The sequence below is a fragment of the Sebastes fasciatus genome, chromosome 11 (assembly GCF_043250625.1).
Source record: "Sebastes fasciatus isolate fSebFas1 chromosome 11, fSebFas1.pri, whole genome shotgun sequence".
Classification (NCBI taxonomy): domain Eukaryota; kingdom Metazoa; phylum Chordata; class Actinopteri; order Perciformes; family Sebastidae; genus Sebastes; species Sebastes fasciatus.
The window spans coordinates 15332982-15349682 of record NC_133805.1 but is presented as its reverse complement, the minus strand read 5'-3'; the positions used below and the strand labels follow the sequence as shown (position 1 = coordinate 15349682).

Sequence of the window (16701 nt, the reverse complement as noted above, 5' to 3'; positions counted from 1 at the left end):
TGCCAGACTATCACTCCACTGTTTTACACTCATTTCACCAGAAGGGGGAAGCACTCATGAGCAATGCAGAGGCAATACATTGAGTACTTCTGTTACAATTACGAACAAAACTATGCCACCAACAAATGCCAGAATATATTTGGTACTGTGTGTGTGGTCTTTTGTGCATACGTCGCTGCAAGTTAACTCACGCTTATACTGAAGAGCAGGACCGTGAATTAAAGCCCTGCTGAAATACATTAGTCCACCATTTAAATCACAAGCACAATGATTCATCTGTTTGGCTCATGTCTGGAGTGATAATGAAATGTCTTCTCTTGAATGTCTGTCAACTTGAGGCTGAAAATGTGAGGCCTTGCGTTCGGAGAGAGATGTATAGTGTTGCAGTGTGTGTGGGGTGGCGAAGTCTGAGCAATGTTGATGGGAGGGGGACTACTGCAGCAGAAAAACAGCAAAGTCTGCAGTCATTAATATGCAAATATGCAAATGAGAGGGTAATTAAGATTGGGCGTTTGTCAGTGGCTCTTTGATTGCTAATGAATTCAAATCTGCAAGAAAGGGGGAGGGGATGATGAGCTAAAAACGAGGAAAAAGAACAGGATGCTATTGTGCTTTTTCTTGCAAAAAAACGAGAAAAAGAGTGAGTGAGCGGTCTATAGAACGTAAAGGTCCTATTGAAGAGAGGAAAATACTGAACATTGATGCTTTTAGACTTGCATTAAATATAAATAAAGACGACTACGCCCAACCAAAACTGATAAAAACGAATCGCACGTTTGAGCACCAACAGACGCCAAAGCATAAAAGGGGAGAGCGGGGCTCTGAGTTTGTGCCAAGGCGATTTAACCGCGTACACCGTCACTGAGCATTCAGCGTGGCAGGCTAGAGCCACCACAGGAAGGAAGAGAGATTTCTGCTCATTAAGAGTGATGTGGCTGACCCCTGTTGAGAGAGATGCTCAGGTATCTTGGCAGGGGGTGTGCAGTGGCAGCATGTTGTGTGTCACGAACGGTGTTATTTTCATATTTCTGGCAAACGGGAGGCCTACAGTTCACACATGAGCACACACTGCTGTTATCGTTGTTTCAGTGGTCCCCTGACACTTGTACGTCTTCCTCCCTCCCTGGCATGTGAAGTGAGGATATGTATACAAGGAATAAAAACAAATTAAATGTCGTGAAGAATGGGGCAAAAACAGCTGCTCTTGTCACCTTATAGCATGATGACTTTCTCACAATGCGGCAGCTTCGTGTATTTCACAGGGCTCAACCGTGTCAATGTCTGTGATACCCACCCAAAAATACACTAAGATATTACGAGTCATGTTGGGAAGAATCTAAAAAGGAGAAAGCACATCAGTATGATATTTATGTTTTGAATACATTCCCAAATACTTGAGCCAGGTTTATAACACTCAAACTAATATATCTGGAATGGGGATAGCAGCTGATCCCGGGGCCTACTCTATGTGACGAGTACGTGAGTGTGTTTGCATGTGCGTGTGAGAGAGAGGGGGCTGTATTTTTCACAGGAAACAGGAAACCAGCAGTCATAACAGGATGCCCCAGGTTCTCATACTGTACCTGATGCGTGGGTGGCTGCATGGGGGTAACCCATTTACAAAGCTATATGGTGCTCGTCTAGAAGAAGAGGGAGCCCAGGAAAGAGTGGGTGGAGAGGAGGGTACACACTTGGGGGTTAGGAAAATGGAGTTCCACTCTAAATATAGCTTTTTTTGTGTCTTGCGCCTTATTGTGAAACCTTGATGTTGTTTTGCCTCCATGTCGTTTGTCCTACTTTTTAAAAGGCAACAAACCAAACATTGTTTGATGTTTTGTGTGGAGCTGCGATATGATCACTTCCATGGCGAACACATGCACCATCTTTCCCCCAGGTGTACTGCAGGAGCTTCTCAAGTGAATCTGTGACACGAGACCAGTTTTGTCATAATGAGGTTGATCTGCTCACATTGACTGAACATAAAGCTGCATTTAACTGCAGCTTGTCTTGAGCTGTTGCTGTGGCTACGTAAAATATACTGTTGTACATGTGTATACATTTATTTAGTCCTAAAAGGATAATATGGTAACCAGTCTTTAGGCCCGCTGTTAACAACATACAGGTGTGGGCTTGAGTTGCATGTGTGCAAAGCATGCTGAGCATGTGTGTGTGCGTGCGCATGTTTGCGAACCACAAAGTGGATGGCTGAGTTTTCTCGTAAAGGCCAGCACAGATGTTATTTAGGTTGTTTCCCCTCAAACCAGTTGAGGTTTTCTTTAGAAAGTCTCAAAACAAACGCTGACATTAACTGCAGACTTGTTTACATAACCACCAAGGTACAACTTATGAGAAAACAGCAACCAGGTCATTTTTGTGACGCTGGTTCATGCAAACTCCTTTGATTCCAGCTTGGCTAAAGGAAGTAGTTGTACCATTAGCTACTATTTCTCTCTTCTACACATTAGATAAAAACCCACACTCATGCATTCACACATGTTGCACTCATTTTCTATCTGCAAATCCTTTTGTTCCCTAAACACTAAGCTAAACCTATTTGAGAAATTGTCCATATGAAATGATATATTCAAAGATTTCAAATATGATCATAGGCCACTGTGATGGCTAAAAATATGCATCAGGGATGTGTCCATAACATTATGTCACTATTAGGGCTGTTCTAACACCACTAATTTGTTTTAATGCATTAAGCAAGCTCAGTTTTAAAGCTAGAGTGAAGATACTGGCATCATATTAAACTAGAAAACATAAGGAATTCATTGGGACCGACCATGTCATACAAGCTTGTAAATAACGCTCCAAACTTGAGCTAAATTTTGGCGAGGAAAAACAGACATGGCCATTTTCAAAGGGGTCCCTTGACCTCTGACCTCAAGATATGTGAATGAAAATGGGTTCTAAGGGTACCCACGAGTCTCCCCTTTACAGACATGCCCACTTTATGATATCACATGCAGTTTTGGGGCAAGTCATAGTCAAGTCAGCACACTGACACACTGACAGCCGTTGTGTTGTGTTTGCCATAATATGATTTGAGCATGCTAAATGCAGTAGTTGTGGGTTTCTGGACAATATTTGTGATTTTTTTGTATCGTTAATGGATTTCCAATAATAAATATATATATACTATATATATAAAGCAAGCATATTTTTCCACTCCTATGTTGATAAGAGTGTCCCTTTGAGGTACATTTTGAACAGATAAAAAATGTGCAATTAATCATGATTAACTATGGACAATCATGCGATTAAACATTTTAATTGATTGACAGCCCTAGTAACTACGTGTCTTTCTCCTCAACCACAGGGCTAAATGAAAACTATTTGACAAAAATGGGTATTGCGCAAACATGATATCATTGGCGGCTGGTGACTCAGAACAGGACGAAAAGCAACCCATGGTGTCATGTTATTTTACACTAGTTGGATCTCTACTTTCTTTCTTTATTAAACATAAGAAGAGAATTCACATCCAGTATAACAATAACAAAAGAGCCAGAGGTATACATGACACTAAACAAATATATTTAAACCTACATATAGGCCTATTGAGTGTCTACAACAAAATAAGGTATTTATTGTTTAATTTATATTTATGAATAAAAGATTAAAATAAATCAAATTTATATAGGAAAATATTGTTTTGGTGTTTTTGAAGAAACCAAACACCACATTTTTTACGTAATAATATAACCAATGACAAATCTTCAAAGGTCTTTATGTCTTTTTTTAAATTTCTGCATGTAGTGATCCAATACAGACTTTCTTCCAATAGCCTATATATCATTTACAAACCGATTCCAATATGCCTTACACATTATTATCAAATACTGTATGTATAGCCCATTGTGGGGTATATTCATAGCAAGGTCACCCCATAATCTGATGTTTTTAGCCATGCATTTTAGGAATCATTACAATCCACCTAACAGAAACTTTATTACGATTTTTATCCATGGTCATAACTCTGGTGACTCAAAAATTTGGGGAGGACAGAAGGAAAACCAAGCCACGGCGTCATGTTATTTTACACTAGTTGGATACTTATCTCTACTTTCTTTATTTATTAAACATAAGAACAGAATTCACCTTCAGTATAACAATAACAAAAGAGCCAGAGGTATATGACACAAAACAAATATATTTAAAAGTACATATAGGCCTATTGAGTGTCTACAACAAAATAAGGTATTTATTGTTTAATTTATATTTATGAATAAAAGATTACATATTTATATAAGAAAATATTGTTTAGGTGTTTTTGAAGAAACCAAACACTACATTTTCCTGTAATGTCTTTAAAGATATGACCAAGGACAAATCTGCAAAGGTCTTTATGTCTTTTTTTTTTAATTTTTGCATGTAGTTATTCATAACCTTATTCACTATTAGGTATATAATTTACAAACCGATTCCAATATGCCTTACATATGATCAAATACTGTATATAGCCCAATGTGGGATATATTCATAACAAGGTCACCCTATAATCTGATGTTTTTAGCCATGCATTTTAGGAATCATTACAATCCACCTAACAGAAACTTTATTATGATTTTATCCATGGTCTTAACTGAGCATGGTGGACTCCCATCTCTCTCTTTAGAAAGCACGAACAATTTTTTTTTTGCAGCGCAGGCGCTGCTTGAGAACAAAATTAAAACGCAAGCCACCCGTAGGCAAAAAAGAGACCTGCCCTAAAGCTTGATGACGAAACATACTATTGGCCGTCCCACCTGTCAATCAAAGTTTCCTCGCATCCCATTGGTCCTCCCTCTCATATTATCATTCCATCTTCTACTGGTCGAGGCTGTTGGGCTTTCCGCTGTCCTCATCCGCCAGTCGACATATAGATCCTCGCAGAATTGCTAGTCCGCTCATTTTGTGTCGTGTTTAGCGCCACAAAACAAGTGACATTATGCGGTATTTAAAACAATCGACGCGTGTATACAAATAATCCTTTATTCGTTTAGGTTTGTTCGTTTTAACCGAGATTGGACATCGCTGATGTTTCAACCGTCCCCCCCACCCCCCTCCGCTTTAAGGCTGTTGCTGCGGAGTGATACCGACTTCGCTTTTGGAACCCGACAATGTGGAGGCTGTTAAAATGTCTACTTGGAAAATGAAATGGTTACGTTTTCTCTAACAATAAGGGACGCTGAGCAGTTTAAAGAGTTATGGTTCGTGTCAGAAACGCGTGTTCAGTTTCGTGACGAAGACGACAACCAGAAACGAAGCGACGGGAGGTTCAATATTGTGTCTTTTTCCTCGTTTTTTTCATCGAAGCAGCCTCCTCACTCCTCACAGTCCGGCGGACCACCACCACCACCACGGGGGGAAGGATCCGATCCCTAACTTTGTTTTTCTCTCCACTGCGGCCGTCCATTTCTCCCTGTTGGATGCCATATAACTGAGTCCAGGTGAATATACATACAAATACACATTCATAACAAACATATGCGTGTTAAACTGAAGTAATATGTGGCGTTGTTACCGGAGTAATAAGCCAAGTTATCAGAGTTGTAAGTGTGAGTTGCCACCAAACCAACCGCCGGGAAAAGCGGGGTCTTCTTCTTCGTCCTCTTTCGGCCCTCTGAGAAGAAGCTTTGCAGCGAGTATTAGTAGCTTTATGTGTGTTTCTTTGTTCACTTCAGTGGGTTTATAACGTTACAGCACATTAGCACAGTATGTCTGAGTTATCTCCTGCAGGATTTTAGCTGTCTGTAGTGTGGTTTTCTAGAAACTAGTGGTGTTGATGTGTTTTAAGCTAACGGTACATTCCTCCTGCTTGTGTGGCTATAAAATGGCAATCCACCTGGTATCAAGATGTTAGCACTACTCTAGCTTAGCTTTAATATAATCATAGTTATAGACACATAAATATTGTGTAATGATTATAAAAATCATATTAAAACTATATTTTTTACCTCCTTTTACCAACAACAACACTATAACTACAAGAATGCAGCTAAAAAAAACATATTTACTCCATCCTGCTTCACTCAAAACACAATTATTTCAAGGTATTTTGACTTTTATATTCATTTTATTGCGTTTTTGACGGTTCAAGTGAAACTTTGGTAGCCCTGTTCTTTGTGTTCATTAGTGGCCCATTCTCCTGCTCGACGTGAGGAGCAGGCAACAGGTTTTTTTTTTTATTTTAAGGCCCCTTTTATTAAACGTCCCGCAGGGTTTTTTAACCCTACAGATGATAAGCCATGAAAAACACATGCTGTTGATAACCACACTTATCTCTTATTTGACGCCAGATATGAGATGTTTCTGTGGGGTATTTTCTGCTCTTGAAACTTTTTTTGTGCCAAATGGGAAGGCCGGAGGTGGGGGTGCTCAAGACAAGCAACTTCCATTTGTTAGGAGGGGCTAAAACACTTATCCCCCATTTTGACCTCAGCTCAGTGAGACACAGAAATGTCTAGATTATCTAGTGCCAGACTTATTCTGGCTTGTTCTTATGTAATAACACATTTTCTCATTAGCCCGTTACTCGTTCATAAATGTACTATTACAAGTTGTACCATTATTTACAATGTTTTTTTATTTTTGTTAGATCTAGTGGTTGCATCCTTTCATGCATTCATAATCGGATGCAGATGTTATTTCAACAATTTTTACTTTAATATAAACAAAGCAGTGAGATTACTCCCCAATATTTCCAGGAGTAGCACTCCTGTAATGCATACAGCATTTGGTTTAAAGTTAGATAATGTGATGGGTACTATTGTAGTTGCTCATGTACAGCTCAAATTACTGAAACTAACTGGCTTTGTCTGTTTCTAGTGGATAATTTTAGAAGTGAAAAGTGAATCTTCAGTCATGCCCTGAAAATGATACTGAGTTATTCAAGTGGTAGAAGTGAAATCATCTCAGGAGCACACTTATCCCCCATTTTGACCTCAGCTCAGTGAGACACAGAAATGTCTAGATTATGTAGTGCCAGACTTATTTTGGCTTGTTCTTATGTAATAACACATTTCTCATTAGCCCGTTACTCGTTCATAAATGTATTATTACAAGTTGTACCATTATTTTTTATTTATTTTCGTTAGGCTTGATCTAGTGGTTGCATCCTTTCTTTCCTTCATAATCAGATGCAGATGTTATTTCAACAATTTTTACTTTAATATAAACAAAGCAAGTGAGATTACTCCCCAATATTTCCAGGAGTAGCACTCCTGTAATGCATACAGCATTGGTATAAAGTTAGATAATGTGATGGGTGATATTGTAGTTGCCCTGCCCAGCTCAAATTACTGAAACTAATTGGCTTTGTCTGTTTACTAGTGTATAATATTAGACTAGAAGTGAATCTTCAGTCATGCCCTGAAAATGATACTGAGTTATTCAAGTGGTAGAAGTGAAGTCATCTCAGTAGCATGTTACTAATGTAACCTACTTGGAAGTCATGGCTCAGAAAAAAAACCCCATCTAATTGTTTGTTGATGATACACCTATCTCCCGATTTGATATGTATTGCGATTTTTAAGTATTGCGATTTGATATTACGATTTATTGCGATTTTGTTAACTTTTTTAGCACTAGACCACAGGAAAAAAATTGAATCATACACTTCTGGGGACTTAAGAAAATATCTAAATTAATACAGTAAAACATTTTGTTTTTCAGCATGTATACAGTCAGAGATGTCCTGAAGTCAAATATATCAGGCATTAGTTATTATATTTTTTTCCAGCAACCCAAAAATCAAAGAATGAAGACATTTCCCTCACAAATTAGTGATATTTAGGGTCATGTAATGTTTTATACTTCTGGTCAATATAATCCAAGCAATCTTATTTCCATTTATGTGTTTTGTAAATACAGTTCCCTTTGTTAACACCTTATTTTGAAAACCGGAGGTAGTCACATGTATATATTTCCATTAACTTTGCCAAGTCCGTCGCTAGCTCTTACCGTTAGCTCCGTTCTCTTTATGCATCCATGGTCCGCTCCATCGTGGCTGTTTAAATGCATTTAACATAAATGTCAGTATATGGGTGCTCTACAGTTGTAGCGTCGGCCGATTTGACAACAGAGATGCGAGTGACAGCTGGCTTGACCGCACGTTACCGCAATACGATAACGTTTCCTGTCCATGACAGAGTTAGCATGCAGCTTTAGCCATCATGTCTAGCTCTGCTTTTCCTGGCAATGTGTGAAACCCAAAGTGTTTCCATACTTTACTGTATGTGTAGTGTAGTGTTTATCACTTTGGATTTAAAATGAGACTGCAGGTCATATCCACATGGACCCTCCGACGTTTTCTACTTTCTTGTTTTGGCTTGTTGCTGCCCGCTGCGGTTTGTTTTGGTTGACGATACGGAACAGATATGATTTCACGTTACTCTGACTACAGCAATAAAAGGGGTAACATCCTTCTACCTCCGCATAGACTCAAATGAAGCAAATATATCAATTCTGGTATGAAAAAATCTATTTAAAAATTCAAAATTGTAAAAAGAATCGCGATACATAGTTGAATCGATTTTTTTCCCCACCCCTAATTCTTGTTGTAGTATTTTTTATTTTGGCATTTTGTTCCTTTTCTTTCTTCACTGGACAAACTACTTGCAACAAAACAAAACATTGGACAAAATATACATTTAGAGCAGCTTACAGTGGTCAGCTTTTGTTGTCAAAATTGTTAATTCAATGTTATATACATTTTTATTGTTGTTAATTATCACTTTACGTAACTTTATGTTTGTGTTGGTGACAGATCTCTGCACCCAATGATCTCTTTTGGCAACACAGTTTTCCAATGTTTTGTTTTTACATTACATATAATTTTGCTATCTTAGCAATTGCAGCAATTCAGACAATATTGCTGGTACTCATGATGAAGTAAACATGTAGTATCAACATTAGTAGATGTGGAAAAACATCCTAAGCCAATTTAGGACTTTTAGGGTAATTTACAGAGGTACATGGAGTGAGCGTCATTCTCAAAGACATCACATTTATTTAAAGTGGCAGAGGAAAAGTCTAAAAAATAATGACAACATATTCCAAACTCAGGAAAACTGAGTCAACCCCCAACAATACTAACTGAAAGACACTTAATTGTATATTTGCTTGACAGCATTATAAACTGCAGTCTCAAAATTGAACTCTGAATTTAATCAACACCTCCGAGTACAAACAAAATCATAACATTATGATTTCCCCCAGCTGGTATTTACTGCAGTGCTTTTGTATTGCAAAACATACTGGTTTATACTTATTTAGATGTTTTACATACATGGCCTGAACTTGCATTTGATACAGGCTGGTCACACAGTAGGCTACATTTCTTATTTGATAGTTCAGCATGTCATGTTATTACCCTGTATGTTTTTCAAAAGAATTGTTAGAGCAGGTTGGTTTTTGAGGTAGAGGAAGCTGCCTGAGTCCAGGGCCCAGCTAACAACGAGTGCAGTGTGGCCTGTGGCTGAATCATGGTCACCCATGTTAGATGTGGGTTTCAAGGGAAACTCTTAGAACTGACTGTTTTTCTGAGTACTTGTTCAATAGTTTGATGGTCTTGTAAGAATGGGCTACTTCACTGGTAATTCTATCTTACGATGTAGGCATTACTTATTCAGGTTTAACTGTATCAATGGTAAAAACCTGTGTCTGAGTAAAGTTTTTTTTTTTGTAGGTTATGTATATCAGGCTTCCCCACCATGTCATTTAATTTACTTTTTGTATTCCTATTGAGCAAAGTGAATGCTTTTACGTTACCTGCCTGAATCAGTGTCTTCTTTGTAATGGTGGGACAAAATCAATATTTGAATGACATCGAGATTGTAAGTCTAGACATTGTCTGGAGGTAGGGCTGTCAATCGGTTAAAATATTTAATCGCGATTAATCACATTATTGGCCATGATTAATTATGATTAATTGCAAATTAATCACACAGTTTTTTATGTATTCAAAATTATCCTTAAAGTGAGATTTGTCAAGTATTTAATACTCTTATCAACATGGGTGTGGGTAAATATGCTTACTTTATGCAAATGGATGTATATATTTATTATTGGAAATCAATTAACACAAAACAATGAAAAATATTGTCAAGAAACCCTCAGGCACTGCATTTAGCATAAAAATATGCTCAAATTCTAACATGGCAAACTCAAGTCCAACAGGCAACAGCTGTCAGTGTGCTGACTTGACTATGACTTGCCCCAAACTGCATGTGATTATCATAAAGTGGGCATGTCAGTAAAGGGCAGACTCGTGGGTACCCATAGAAGCCATTTTCATTCACATAGCTTGAGGTCAGAGGTCAAGGGACCCCTTTGAAAATGGCCATGCCAGTTTTTCCTTGCCAAAATTTTGCGTTATTTAACCTCCTTCACGACAAGCTAGTATGACATGGTACCAATGGATTCCTTAGGTTTTCTAGTTTCATATGATCAGTATCTTCATTCTAGGTTTAGAACTGAGTCCGCTACAACCTCCGAAAGATCTATTGAATTAATGCGTTTAAGGAATTAGTGCTGTTAAAACAATTTTGCGTTATCACGTTAACGTTAACAGCCCTAGTTTATTGTAATATTTTCTCAAGCAAGATTTTTTTCTTAGTCTCATAACTTTTGCCACCATTCCTTTTGGTTGTAACAACATTTTATTTACCAGCTTTATTATTGAGATATAGGGACACAACAACACCTAGACACAATTTTACAATGGAAGAGGCAACAACATGGGCACTCAGACACAAGTCTCCAGTTTGACTATATTTTCTGAACCAATTATTTGTAAGTGAAAAAGGAAGACACCAGTTGCCCGAGACATTATATAACCACTTACCTGCACCTCTACCATAAACACATAATGAACAAAACAATGAAAATAAGACCTAATTTTTGAAACAAATAGGAAAATATTACTTTTAATGGCTGTAAAATAGCAGTAAGTAATGCAGTTTCTTAAACTTTTAGTGGACTGTTCCAGCTGAGTGAAAAAGCATCAAACTGCTGGTTTATGTATCCATATTTTTCTCTGAACCTATATCACCCTCCCTTTTTTTTAATTATATTTTCTAGAAAGCACCAATAGTCACAACATTGTCACATTACTGAGGTATGGAAAAACACTGTGATACTTGACTTTGGGAATATCTAGCTCTACTCCTGCGTACCTTTGCAGGTCAGAATAGTGAACCATCTTTTAAATGGGCAAAATATACTCATATTCTCCTTACCTCTGCTTGTAGTCGCTTGCTGAGACTGAAAAAGGGCCAAGTGAACGGCGGCAGAGAATGGCTGCAGTGGAAACAGACAAGGAGCTCAACGACTTGCTGGATTTTAGCGCGGTAAGATCTCTGAAGATTGCTTGAATTGAATGTGCACCGTTTACAGTTAGTTCATTCTACACTTGCAGGCAAATTACTTTTGCTTTCATAAGTCCTGAACAGCTGTCAAGTAGGTTGAAATGTGATCGAATATGAGGGCCAGTTGCTCAGGGTTTGAAGGATTGCAGCGTGTATGTTAGCCATCTTTTTAAGAGACTGTTGTTGTTGTGTCACTTTAATCTGAGTCACTCAGTCAAAGCTGGAATGTGTAGATTGCTTCATGCCCATTGTAGCTGTTGGCTAAAAAGGATAGGATACAGGTTAGGGTAGTTTGTATTACCACCTAATCAACCTTTGCACAAGTGAAGAGGATATAACTCAACAAAGTATTAGATGGACTACAGTTTACAGTTTAATTTCTCTCATTTCAGATGTTTGAGCCTCCAGTTTCAAACGGCAAGAACCGGCCGACTACTCTCGCCAGCAGTCAGTTCGGAGGTTCAGGTAAGATCATAAACAGATTCTTCATCTTTAATTAAAAAAAATAAATAAAAAAATCTTTCTTTGTGATATACTTTGTCTTTCTGACTTGCTATTATTTTGCCTCCCAAATAAATTAAATGCTCTATTCTTATGGATTTGATTCTCTTGATTAGAAAAAAAAAGAAACGTCTGTAAAATGTTATGACAAAGAAAATATAATTTCACTTTGTCTTTCTTCCTCTCACTTAAAGCTAGTGTTATATTGGTTTGTAATGCTCCTGACTGTAAAGCATGGCAGTAATGGGCTTCTTTTCATCTCACTACTCCACCCCACATTCATTCACGGTGTTTTGAATGGTAATAGAAAAGGAAATTGTTCCTGTTCGCCACTTGTTCTCATGAATTGTGTTTCAGATCACAGATTATTGGAAGGAACCTCAGGAAACATTTCCAGGTTATTTTATGTTATGTAGATCAAGCGTCATCTCCTCCTCAGGTGTCCCTTCCCTCACCTTCTCAGCTGTTGCCATTCAATCACTTTAGGACAAAGGCAGAGGGTGGGGGTTGATGGGAACAGCCCAATCTCCTCTGCTTACTCAGTGACCAAGGCTACATCCACACTAAAACATTTTTGTTCTAAAACGCATAACTTTTGCTACGTTTATGCCTAGCGTCCACACTACTGTGGTGTTATAGAACCCCTAAAACAGAGACGTTTGAAAATGCTGCTAATGCTGTTTTAGTTTGAAAACACCAGGGTTGCGTTTTAGTATGGATGGGCGGAAGCGTAGACTGCAGATAGCAATGTTCGCCTCTTGATTGGGTCTTTATAGTCACGAGGTGGCATTCTCTGAATCATCACGACCCTGTCACATGAAGGGATGGGTCATGATTTTAGATTTTTCAAATAGTCATTAAATTGTTTTAAAAAATCGACTAGTTTATGCGACTATCATCGGCGACTTTCGAAAAAATTATCGACTAGTTCCCAGTGATTATTGAATATAATTACACGACTGTGTTGAATACCCGATTCTGTTTGGTCAATCACGGCTTTCTGCGGTCTGTAATTTCTCTATAGCAGACCGTTGCTACGGGCTCAGCTCTGATGTCGGACTCTGGCGGACCGTTTTTGTGTCAACAATGACCGGCACGCTGAACATTATCCCTTACGTATTTTTGCTTGGAATGCACATCCCTAATCACGTGACATTTCTCCGGAAGAGAACAAATGACATCAGCCTTGATTACCGTGTGACTACCAGTGGTTGATTCAACATGGATAACAAAGTACAGCTGTTGCTGTCCTTGTTGTCTATGCTAGCAGCTGTTGTGCAGTTAAATTCTACATTTTATAGTGCTTCTACTGCCCACATGCGCATGAGGAAAGCTATTATTCAAGTTATTTGCGAGCGGTATGTCCAGCGGCGTTATCAGCCCTACAAAGTGGATGTTTGAAGGCACGGTTTTCGGCTTTGAGGAGGGCGATTGACATAATGGAGGACTTTCCTTTTGTTATCTAAGCTTATTTTGTTCTGCACAACTATTGTGAAGTTCACAAAGAAACTGTAAACGAACGAACATAAATGCTGCTCTCCAGTACGACCGGGACTTCCAGCCACCGGATACAAGTACAGCGAAACCGAGACAGACATGTGTTGAGCATATTTTTTAACCCATAAAATGTAGTAAAAAAAAAAGTTTTAAAGTAAATTTGATATGTGTGAGAGAGAGAGAGAGAGAGAGAGAGATAGAGCAAGACCTAGGCTATAGGAGCTACGTATAACCCAGTAGCAGCCTTGTAACTGCATTTGAAAACTAAAACTAGTTTTTTTTTTTCCTGCAAAATTTGTCTCTGTTTAAGTGTGTGTGTGTGTGTGTGTGGAAACATAGAGCAAAACCTTAATTATGAAACAAGACCCTTTTTGTTATAGTATTATAGGAAGTACAGTAATACTCCGTTGTATTTTCTGTAACTACGCAACCTGTTTACACCGGCACACGCATGCCCAGTGTACATGAATGGTCATGTGATATGCGCTTTCATGCGTGTTAGTATGGACATAGAAAACATCTTAGTGTGGACGTAGCCTAAGTGTTTTTCCGTTATCTTGCAATCTCGCACCCTACTTTTCTTCACATAGCTAATTTTCACTTAGAGCGATTATCCATCCTCATTATCAGCTTAGCCCTTAAGTTAGTTTCAAGACATGCATGCAGGTTACAAAAAAAATCAGAGATACTCAAGATCAGACTGTTTCCTTTATTTTTTAGGTGTTTCTGGTGCCCTTTTGTATTGCTGTCATACACAAAAAGTGGTTAGTTTTTAAAAATGTCCTCTTATACAGTATCTATAAGTGCAGTAGGGCTTTCTGCTGGCGATAGAAATGAAACAGGATATTGAAGCTATGATGAAAGACAAGACAAGCGGTGGCTGGGTGGGGTATAGGGGGCTCTATTTCTTCCATTCACTTGATGGCCACTTACACGTTCTTTTGTCAGAGCAAGGTGTGTGCTTACAAAAGAGACACATTGATGTTATCAATCCAACGGCTGCTCATGGCATTGTCCCTCAGCCTTAAAATTATACTCCACCCAAACTTTATCCTTTTAGTATCAAACATTCATCCTCACTGGGAGTGGATTCCCATAGATACACGTTTTTACAGCAGGTAAAAAAGTTCTACCAAGTCTACAGAAATGTGTACAGCACTCTGGCACCACTTTTCGACTGTCCACCTGTCCTTTTAGTATATTCCAGGGTATTTAACCATACTTAGGCAAAACAATGATTGCTTGGAACATAGTGAGCCTATGGATGAACAGTAGATTATGATGCTGGAGTGGTATAAAATGTTTCTTTGGACATCTCATACTTTTTTTTTACTGCTTACTAAATAAATTATATTAAAAGTTTTATCTTTTTTGTTTAATCTGTATATAATCAGAAATGTAAAAACAACAATTTGTGTGCTACACAAATGCTACAACTCCTCAATGGGCTCGAGCTTAAGAACGTCCCGTCGTCCCGGGGCCAAAAAAAAAGGATCGGGTTGGATGAAAGTTAATTTTGCAACGAATTTGGGACAAGAGTTAAAGGAAAAATACCTTGCTAATGTTAAAATGAACGGCGATGAAAATTAGGTTTTGTGTAGCGCACAGTTCTTATTAAACCTCCTTAACAACATAAAAAACACACACAAGATATACCGCCAGCCTCTGACCTCCGACAGCCGCAGTGGCAATAGGGAATTCAACCCAAGTCAATGAGTTGAACTTGCTAGTATTAATGTTGGACTGTTTGATGTTAACGGTAATGTTACAGTTAACGCTACCTAACCAGTCAGCAGCCGACAACCAACATTTGCATTTACAGTGAGTGAGCTATTTTCTAAAGCTTACTAAGTAAATTACAGTAAAATTTGTATCTCGTTTGGTTAATCTGTATATAAAACAGAAATGTAAAAACAACAATTTGTGGTTTTAGTATTAGTTAAATGCTGTAACATTTTTTGGTGGACGCAGTGACTATCTGGAGTCTTGTCATCACAGTGAGGTTGCCAGGTTTGGTACCACGAACCCTGTACAGCAACCTAGACTAAAACCTTGGCTCACTTATTGTATCTGGCAACCCATGCTGCAGGTTTAGGCACAGCATAGAAATGCTGGGCAGATGGATAAACTGTTGTTCGATAGCACACACACCTTTCTATTTCTTGTTTTCACATCCCTGTGTGTAAACAAATCTTCTCACCTCACTCAGAAAGAAAGCGTGTTTCCCAAAATGTTAAATTATTCCATCTTGCACAAGGCCATACTTTTTGACTTAGATACTTTGGCAGTGGGATAGGTCAGAGCAGTACTGCTGGATATTCTTGCAGCGTATGTGGCTAAGCGAATCCTTTCAAAGAAAAATGCACCCCAGTGTACGATCCATGTCTGTCTATATGTAGTAAAGTTGGTCATTTAAATGCTTTTCTGTTTATCTGGTTACCTAAAGCTGTGCTATCATATGATTTAGTTTCTGAGAACCTGACTCGGTCAAACTGTATTCCTGTTTTTTGTGGAGCAGCTGCCACGTGTTTTCCTTATAGAGTCAGTTGAATGCCTTTTTTTTCCCAGCATGGTTATGGTTTGGGGTATGTGGAGGTTTAACATGTGTTGCCATGGGGAACCTCCCTTTTAGATCCTTCAGTGGTGATAATATCTCTGCTCTGGTCTTATGTGCCTGTTCAATCCCTTTCACTAGTCAGTTAAAGTAATTTCAGTGTACTTTCGTTTTTTGGTCTCTGGAAACTGAGAACCCTAAAATGTATTTTTAAACTTAGGTATGGGCTGAAATGCAGAAGGGGAAGAAATAAAAATTTGCATGAAATGTGAACATTTTCAGTTTAGTGAATCACAAAGACAAAAGGATTTTTAAAGTCACAGTTTAAAATTGGAATTTCTGGCACATATTGCTGTTGAAATGTATATAATTTCATACAGTGTCATAAATAGGATATTCAAATGTAAGCTATCTTTATTAGTGGGTCAACGCATACTGTTGTGTTTGAGAAGTCTCCGGTGACTCACAGGTTAAAACAGCCGGGCTTGTGTTATTGTACATTGTTCAGTATTTCATTAACAGTGTTCACTCTCTTGAGATTTGACCTGACATCATGCTTTGTGTCTGCGTGACTCACTTTGCCAAGGGAAGGAAGAAGGTGTGTAGACAAAACGGCACACTCAGTTATAGGTGCCTCGGGCAGTGTTCATATAAAAGCCACGACATGTCTGCAAGTTTGGTCAATGTATGTGCCGGAGTTTTGCTCATGAAGCCTATGACTCAGGCTGGCTGTCTGTTTCCAGTATCTCTTCCTGTGTAATTATAGACTAGCCATGCTTAAAGGGGCGTTGC

General features: G+C 38.4%; 1 protein-coding gene across 2 annotated transcripts in view; it reads left to right on the top strand.

The window, feature by feature from the left end:
• The first annotated feature begins 4856 nt into the window (after window positions 1-4856).
• Window positions 4857-16701, top strand: part of tcf3a (transcription factor 3a) — a 31373-nt gene continuing 19528 nt past the window's right edge. For both annotated transcript variants that reach the window (XM_074651028.1, XM_074651027.1), the window contains exons 1-3: window positions 4857-5438; window positions 11241-11339; window positions 11750-11822. In XM_074651028.1, coding sequence (XP_074507129.1) covers window positions 11286-11339; window positions 11750-11822 — 127 coding nt within the window. In that variant the 5' untranslated portion in view covers window positions 4857-5438; window positions 11241-11285. The remainder of the gene's footprint in view (window positions 5439-11240; window positions 11340-11749; window positions 11823-16701) is intronic.